An 8,126-nucleotide genomic window follows, 5' to 3' on the forward strand; every position below is an offset into this window, starting at 1 on the left:
CAAAAAGCTAAACATAAAATTACTATATGATCCAGCAATCCCCCTCCTGGGTATACACCTAGAAGAACTGAAGACTGGTATTCAAAACAACCACCACCACCACCACAACAACTTGTACTTGAATGCTCATTAGCACTGTTCACATTAGCTAAAAGGTGGAAAACAGCCTAGTTGTCTGTCAACTAATGAACGGATACATAAAATGTGGTATACATACTACAGAATTTTATTCAGGAAGAAAAGAAATGAAATTCTGATACTTTCTACAACATGAATGAGTCTTGAAAACGTTATACCAAGTGAAAGAAGACAGATTCAAAAATCCACAAATTGTATGAGTCCATTTGTATGAAATATCCAAATCAGGAAAAGTCATACAGACAAGAAAGCAGATTTGTGATTGCCAGGAGCTGAGGGGAGGGGGGAGTGACTGCTTAATGGGCACAGGGTTTCCTTTGGGATGATGACAAAAACCATTCTGGAACGTCAGTGGTGGTTGCACAACACTGTGAATGTATGAAATATCATTAATGGTAAATTTTATATTATGTATATTTTACCACAATAAAAAAAATTCCATTTCCTATAACTATTTCTTTATATTGATCTAATATAATATTTTGCTAAAATGAGTTATTAAAATATTTCAAAAAATTACTTTCCCAGTTAAGAAACTAAAAAGACAGAACTACCTAATGGGTCATGTAAAAAGAAAAGCTTTCATTGCACTAGTGGAAACAGTTATGGATTCTCCAAATATTTCTCACCACCTTTCTTCCTCCTGGCTTCTAGGCCTTTTTTAAATTATTTTGATGACTGGTTAGAGAAATTAGGGATTGATATTGGCTGTTTGAGATGGAAGGATTAATGAACTTCCATTACTTGATGTTAAAAATAGAGAAACCATGAAGAGGAGAACTTTACTTCACAGCTTAACTCCTCTCCCTGCCTACATCAAACACCACAATGAAAGGTTGCATGTTACATGGACTGAGAGTAGAGAGAGCACATCTATATGATTATTCCTTGAAAATAATTTGTTTTAATCAGACAAAGTATTGTTTTTATGAGACAGCCACCAAGATGTGGAAGTAAGACACTTCTTAAAATAGTAATACTTTATAATAGAAATTTACTCACATAATTATAAGAAAAGTTCTCAATAAAGGTAAACAACTTGAGTAACTTAATTATAAGACAACTTATTCTAGCAAAATAAAATAAGCATTCACCTCATCTATAACTTTTGAAAACTGCTGCAAAGTAGAACTCATAACTTCATCATCACCCCCCAGTGGAAAGCGCTGAAAAGTAAAGCAGAGATGAGGTAAAGGTCCAATGCCGCATGTCTTTCATGAGTTACATTATAATTTTCAGTTTTAAATTACTTCAGAAGACTTCTAAAATTTTGAGAAGCTCTAAAAAATGTCATTTTAATATAGTAGTATAATTCATATAATTAGTAAACATTAATTGAAACATCTGCTAAGTAACCAATTAACAGGGTATACAGGAATGCACACCATACTGAAAGTTCAAAGATACAAGTTTAGTTCTAGTTCCTCCACTAACCAGCTGTGTAACCATGAGCAAGCTTCAGTTTCTTCATGTGAAAAAATAGGGGTAAACTAGATAACCTCTGTATCTAACATTAAATAATTAAAATTAGATATAAGTGCATAATGGAATTCCAAAGGCATATCAAAATTATCTTCTGTGAATTCAAAAAGGCTTAGAATTCTTGATGAGAAATTCTGTTTATCTACAAAGATACTGTATCACTGCATATTTTAAATACTTTTACAATGTTGATGTACAGTACCTGTTTTTCATATTCTTTTAAAAGTTTTGAAGTCAGGTGTGTTGCAGCACTTAATTCATTCTATGGGAAAAGATTAACATTCAAATGAACACAATATTAAAGATTAAGAAAAAAGTTTTAAGCCACTTTTATCACTTCAATAGAGTACAACATGCTCTCCAAATCCCTCATTAAAACACTGGAAAGGAAGCTACCACAAAAGCACTTGAAGGGAAACTCAAACCTTAAGACAGACACCATCAAGAAATTCAGCAGTGTTCCAGGTATGTGCTCTTTCTTTTTAGTTAATGAAAACTAACTGTTAAAGCTTTAAAGCTAGAAGTAAATTGTACATAATCTTAGCAACATCTTAAAAGATTCTACACTGATGACTGATGATCCCTCTCTCTAGATGCTGATACTAGACCATGATAAGCATTTAATAACATACAACCAAAATGTGGTCGATCTAGTCATTATAATACAGTAATGTAGCCATATGAAAGAAATACTTTTTTAATTTAAAGGTTTTTTTTTTTTTCCAGAAACAAAAGTAATGTTTCTTTTACATATTATTCTCTGGTCAGAAATCAAATTCTTGAGAGACCTAACTCTAGGAAAAAAAGTAAACAACTATCACAGCAACTTTAAAGTACATAATGAAAATGTGAGTCCAGAAAGAAGAGAAAATGAGAAGGAAAAAAAAAAGAAAAGAAACTTGTACACTTAATTAATCCCAAAGAGAGTTTATCACAGAACCCAGGTTCCTATTAAGGCTTATAATTAACTTACATAAACAGAGCCTCAAATCTTATGCCTGTTCAACCAAAAAAACCTAGTCATATCTTTTTTAAATTCATCTCCTGGTACCCTGGAGCTATATCCAAATTTTAGTACCTTCTTCTAACAAGATAGAGGTAAACTACTTTCAAACCCTCTGCTCAGAGAGGGGATGTATTCCATAAGATTAAAAGCATGATTAGAGAAAATACTGGTGACAATTTGGGGTTTTCAGTTAGATCTTAGGTAAAGATCACTATCATGAGTTTCATTAAGAAAGCCCTTATACTGTGTTTAGGGGAAAGCGGCAAATGCTTCAAACTTCATCACTTTTGTAGTGCTACAAACTATACACTAGTAATTGAAATGTGAGCTCTGTAATATAAAATACTTAATGTTCATACATCCATTCAACAAATATTTATTACTGTGTGCCCTGGACATGGCTAGGTACCAGTAAACAAGACAGACGCTATCTCTGTCCTCATGGGCTTAAAGATTCATTTCAAAAATGCACTGAGTCAGTCTTTAGCCCTTTACCTGTGCATCATAAATCCGACGCATAGCTTGATACAACTGGTTCATATAGTTGGAAATAGCTGTAGCATCTTCTTCAAATACACCCAGTAAAGACCTTGTCTGTATAAAATAAAAGCAGTAAGTTTATGTTAACCACTATAAAAATCAGATGGACTTCTTTTTCCTAAAGGAAGGAAAAACCCTCAGATATTAGAGCTCTAATAATTCTGAGTTTTAATCTATTTTCTCTCCTTTGATAGTAATGCCAGGATGTCAGGGTTCTTTGTTCTCAATTTCACTTAATTAAAATAGAGGGAGTTTCCAACTTAGTCACACAAACCTTAGAAGAAACTACAAAAGTGTATTTTTATGAATTAAAAAGTCTGATATTAAACTAAGAACAAATCAACAGAATTATTCAAAGCTAAATTAACAGTATTCCATGTATAAATATTTAAAATGTCTTATTTCAGGGTAACTTAGCATGATTATTTGTCTTTACCAATGGTCTCCTCCAAACCCCTCCCCATCATAATCCAAAATAATACTACAGTACCCCTCCCCAATATGGCCTATAAAATGCTAATTAGGTTTTTTTATGAGTGCAGAATTTGGGGTTATTTTTTATTCTTCTTTATACATTGCCATATTGTTAGGCTTTTTTTTTTGGCCCAATGAGCAGGAGCATGTAAAAATTACCTTAATTGTAAGAGTAAAAACTCATCAGTCAGAAAATGTTAAGACTGTCAACAAAAAGGATCAGAGATAAGGAAACTCAACATATCAAGGCAAGGTAAGTTCACTTTCTTATATCCCAAAGGGAAAGGAAGAATTAAATTTCAACAATTATTGAGATCACTACAGCTTAAAATCTAAAAGATAACTTTGTACTTTTATTCTACAAATAGTTAATTTATGCCTCAGTCTTAGAAGTTGTTTTTTAAAAGTCAACTTATTCCTTAGCTTCCTATTTTCAGAAGAGGAAGCTAAGTCAATATGGTTTAAAAAAGAAAAAGCAGCACAAAATCATTATGCCAGTATATGAAGTCCATGTTATCTCAGTCCTCTACATGCCCCAGAGATTTACATCTGACAGAATCTTTTTATCTTTTAGCCCTAGTGCACTATTCCCATTCTCCAAGTGCTGTTTTAAGATGTAACAAAGAAAGCATCATGAAATTATGTTTGGCTAATTCCATTCCTAAAAAAAAAAAAAATAGATCTGCCACTTAAGGTTTTTTTATTCCCCCAAATTATCATTCTAACTCAAGACATAACACATTTATGCAAAACGCTGTAGTGGAATTACATTAAAAAGATGTTCTTAACCCCAGAGTTGAAACAGCTTCCTTACGAAAGCTAATAATAGTTCAACATTGTATAATGACTGTTTAAAGTTAACATCTTACAAAAATGCATCAACATGGTGCCATTTCACTGAATCTATGATGGCATCCACTGTGATTTATATACTAATACATACAACTGTGATATATACATTTTTATATACTACTAAAACAAACCAATGCTGGCGATTAAGCTATGATTTAATGTTTTCTTATGTCTTGATGTTTTTACTTGATATTCATGGAAACAGACCTTTAGACAAAGTTTTATATGTAATTCTCATATAAACACAAAAAAGAAAAGCTGCATAAATATGATGCTAAAATTTCAACTCCTCTGAGTCATTTTTTTGATACAAGAGTGATCACTATCCATGTTTTCTCATCCAGTATTATTCTATGCCATGAACAGGTGATAAATATTTCTTAGAAGCACTCTCCCTTTGTCCCAGTATTTTCTTCCAAACCAGTGATACCCATTCAGCAAGTTCTGATGGTAGCACTTGCTTCATGTTACCAGGTGTCAAAGGAAAATTTTCAGACACAAACAAGCTGGATCCTTCAAGTGGTTGTGGCTTATTGAAAGGTTGCACTTGGCCAGTCATGCCACTAAGACAAACAACCAAATGTGTACGTTTTCAGGCAATTACAAATAAAATATCATCAACTGTTATATCATCCCAATATAAGAGATGTCAGAATATGAATTTTAAAAAAGTCTGTCTCATAATCTATGAGTATTCCATATTATGCCAAAGAAAGAAGCCTCCATTTGGGACTGGAGTTTGTTTTTAAAGTTCCAGCATGGATAAATCATTGATAAGATTTTTTTTTAAAGATCTTACGTGTTCTTTTCATTTTGTTTCTGATTTTCAAAACAATATATAAGCAAGGACAAGTCATCTAGTGTAGTCTTAAGATTTTCTGCCTCAACAGATGGCATCTTTTGCAGAATGGTATAATTTGGGCAAGATGATTCTGAAGATGTTTATGTTCAATCATCTGGATTTGGCCTTGCAAATACTCCACTATTTTAATGCTTAGTTACTGTAAATTAAAACTAAAAGAGGATAACCATACCTCAGGATAGTCTTCCATGACTCCCAGGTTCTAACTTTTTATACACCAACTGGCAGGCCATTTTTGATTAGGATCAAATAATCTAATAAAAACTTATCTATATCAGGAGCTTTAGAAGTTTGTTACACAACTTCTTGGACTCTATCTAAATAGTCCAGATAAGAACAAAAATTTATGCCCAAAAGCATTCATCTCAGCCCTATAAAAACAAACCTTAGGAAAAATTCTAGAAGTCCAACAATAGGACAACTATTAAGTCAGTTAAGGAAACATGCAGCCTTTAAATTTTTTATTCAGTATGTAATAATATGTTAAGATACTTAGCTGTAATGTTAAGTTAAAGCCGAATAAAAATTGTCATGCTCAATATGATCTCAATCATATTAAAATGGCAAGAAAAAAACTAGAAAAAAGAAAGCAAACTGTTAACAGAGTTTGATGCTGGGTGCATGACAGGTAACTGGTTTCTGTACCTTCCAATTTTTCTGAAGCAAACAACTATTATTTTTATAATCAAAATACAAAAATTAAAGCATTCATTATCTATAACAGCTGAGGTTCAGAGAAATTAAGTGACTTGCCCTAAAGCAGAAGGTACTAAGTGGCAGTAAAGACTAAAACCCTTATACCCTGAATTCCAAATTCAAGGCTTTTCACCTTGCTGCAGATTTTCCCCAAGAATTGCTTCCAAGTTTCTTCCCTTTCTAAATCCCAGTTCTCCCAATTAATTTTTCTAAACAATATTAACTAGTTCAAATTTATTACTCCCAGAAGTTGGAAGACTATTAATGTGGCTATTTCATTAAAAATGACCATAAAACTGATAACAATATGGCACATGCTTGAAAAAAATACAAAAAAAATCTAACGCTCAGGTTATAAACTGTGTGAAAATTTCAAGAAATTAGATGAGTCAATAGATTATACCCTCCTCACCAGTCACGGCTAGAGCACTATGTAATCCATTCTGAGCAGTGTATAGTCTTTATGAGTTATAAAAACCACGCCAGGTAAGAGAAGAAAGGTTAAGGAAACCTGTTGAGTTTTATAAAATAAAAAAGTAAAATGACAAAGTACACCTGACCAATACATCCCACAAAACTTTTGCAAAACATACGAAACAGATGTAGCTTACAACTTTATACTAGAGAAATCATTGAGTTTGAACTGGCTATTCTGGCAGTCAAGATAAGCCAAGAAGTGGGTTTCTCTTTGTATCAGTATAGGCTGATAAGAGTACATTACCAGCAGGCAACTGGCCTGTGAAAACTTTCAGCATGAAAAAACCAAATCAATTCCTCAATCAGAGCGCAACTTCAAATTGGCAATCAAAACTGGCACAATATCCGTGGCAGACATGTCACCTAGGAAGGGGGATCTACCCCCTTCCTCCTGCGGTCAAGACACATAAATTATGTGCAAACTGTACTTCTCAATGAACATTTCAGGAAACTTTCTTCATTCTAAGTAGTAGCCAACCAGCAACATCGTCTTAAATCCCTTACTATGTAAAAGCCAGGCCGAGGGATGAAGTTTCTCAAAGCGAGTTACAGCCCACACCCAGATGTTTTTAATATAGCTGATTTCATTCTTCAGTACTGAAAACATAACTAGTAGTTACGTTCTCCTAGACTGCCTTAAAGCTAGAGCAACCACTAGTATCATCCCCAACGCACGAAACAGGGCTTTTATTTTGATGAGTTTGTTAGAGCCAAGCCTGCAACGAGGGCGCAGCAGTAGGGGAGCGGCGAAGGCGCCGTCCATCACCCGGTGTGCACCGCCCTCGAGTGACAGCAGCTACACTCACAGCCACGACACTAGGGGAGGCTCCGAGACGCACGACGGGCTTCGCCGAAGATTCCACACGGCCAAATCAACAGCCTTTCAGCATCTCCACAAGAAAAACTATCCATTTCCTTCCCTAGCTTGCTTAGAAATCATTAAGTAAGTTTACAGGGTCTTTTCTCCTTCTGCATTTTCTCCGAAGAGGTTCTCCGGGAGAAAATTCCAAGATCGGGATTTATCCCTTAACATCACGGCAATAAAAAAAAAAAATCTTCCTGCCAAATACAAGGAGCCCCGCGCGCGTACGTGACCGCCGGGCCCACGAGCCAACGCGAAGGCGGCTCGGTTGCCGCCCGCCGAGGTCCCAGATCCCGCACGCAGCTCTCGGCCCAGCCGCGCAGGCCCACGTCGGCCTCGGGAGGGCGGCCCGGCCTCGGCGGCTCAGGGCGCGACAGGCGGGAGCCCTGGGCGGCTGAGCCTACCTGGGCCAGGGCAGGCACCTGCGAGCGCGGCGGGGCCAGGCCTGGGGTCGGCCAGCCCGGCTCCTTCCCTCGCCTCCCGCCGCCGCACGCGCCTCACCTGCGGGCTGTCCTCCAGCGTCTCTTCGATGGGCAGCTTGTCGATCCCTGGCATTTTGGTGGAGGGAGGGCGGCGGCAGGAGAGGCAGCGGCCGCCCACAGCTCCGTGCGCCTGCCCGTCTGCAGCAGCTGACCCCGACCCGCCCTCTCTCGCTGGCGAAGCAGCCCTCGCCAGGCGCCGAGCGGCCGCGCCGCCGCGCGGGAAATCCCGCCCTCTCGTCCTGACTGCCACGCCTC

General features: G+C 36.8%; 1 protein-coding gene across 2 annotated transcripts in view; it reads right to left on the reverse strand.

The window, feature by feature from the left end:
• APPL1 (adaptor protein, phosphotyrosine interacting with PH domain and leucine zipper 1) overlaps positions 1-8,101 on the reverse strand; it is a 34,122-nt gene extending 26,021 nt beyond the window's left edge. The window contains exons 1-4 of one of the 2 annotated variants that reach the window (XM_032458226.1): positions 7,891-8,101; positions 3,122-3,220; positions 1,823-1,882; positions 1,233-1,304 (exon numbers count right to left, since the gene is read on the reverse strand). In XM_032458226.1, coding sequence (XP_032314117.1) covers positions 1,233-1,304; positions 1,823-1,882; positions 3,122-3,220; positions 7,891-7,944 — 285 coding nt within the window. In that variant the 5' untranslated portion in view covers positions 7,945-8,101. The remainder of the gene's footprint in view (positions 1-1,232; positions 1,305-1,822; positions 1,883-3,121; positions 3,221-7,890) is intronic. The other variant, XM_032458225.1, reaches the window with a different exon arrangement.
• Positions 8,102-8,126: the final 25 nt, after the last annotated feature.

This window comes from Camelus ferus, chromosome 17 (assembly GCF_009834535.1).
Source record: "Camelus ferus isolate YT-003-E chromosome 17, BCGSAC_Cfer_1.0, whole genome shotgun sequence".
Lineage (NCBI taxonomy): Eukaryota > Metazoa > Chordata > Mammalia > Artiodactyla > Camelidae > Camelus > Camelus ferus.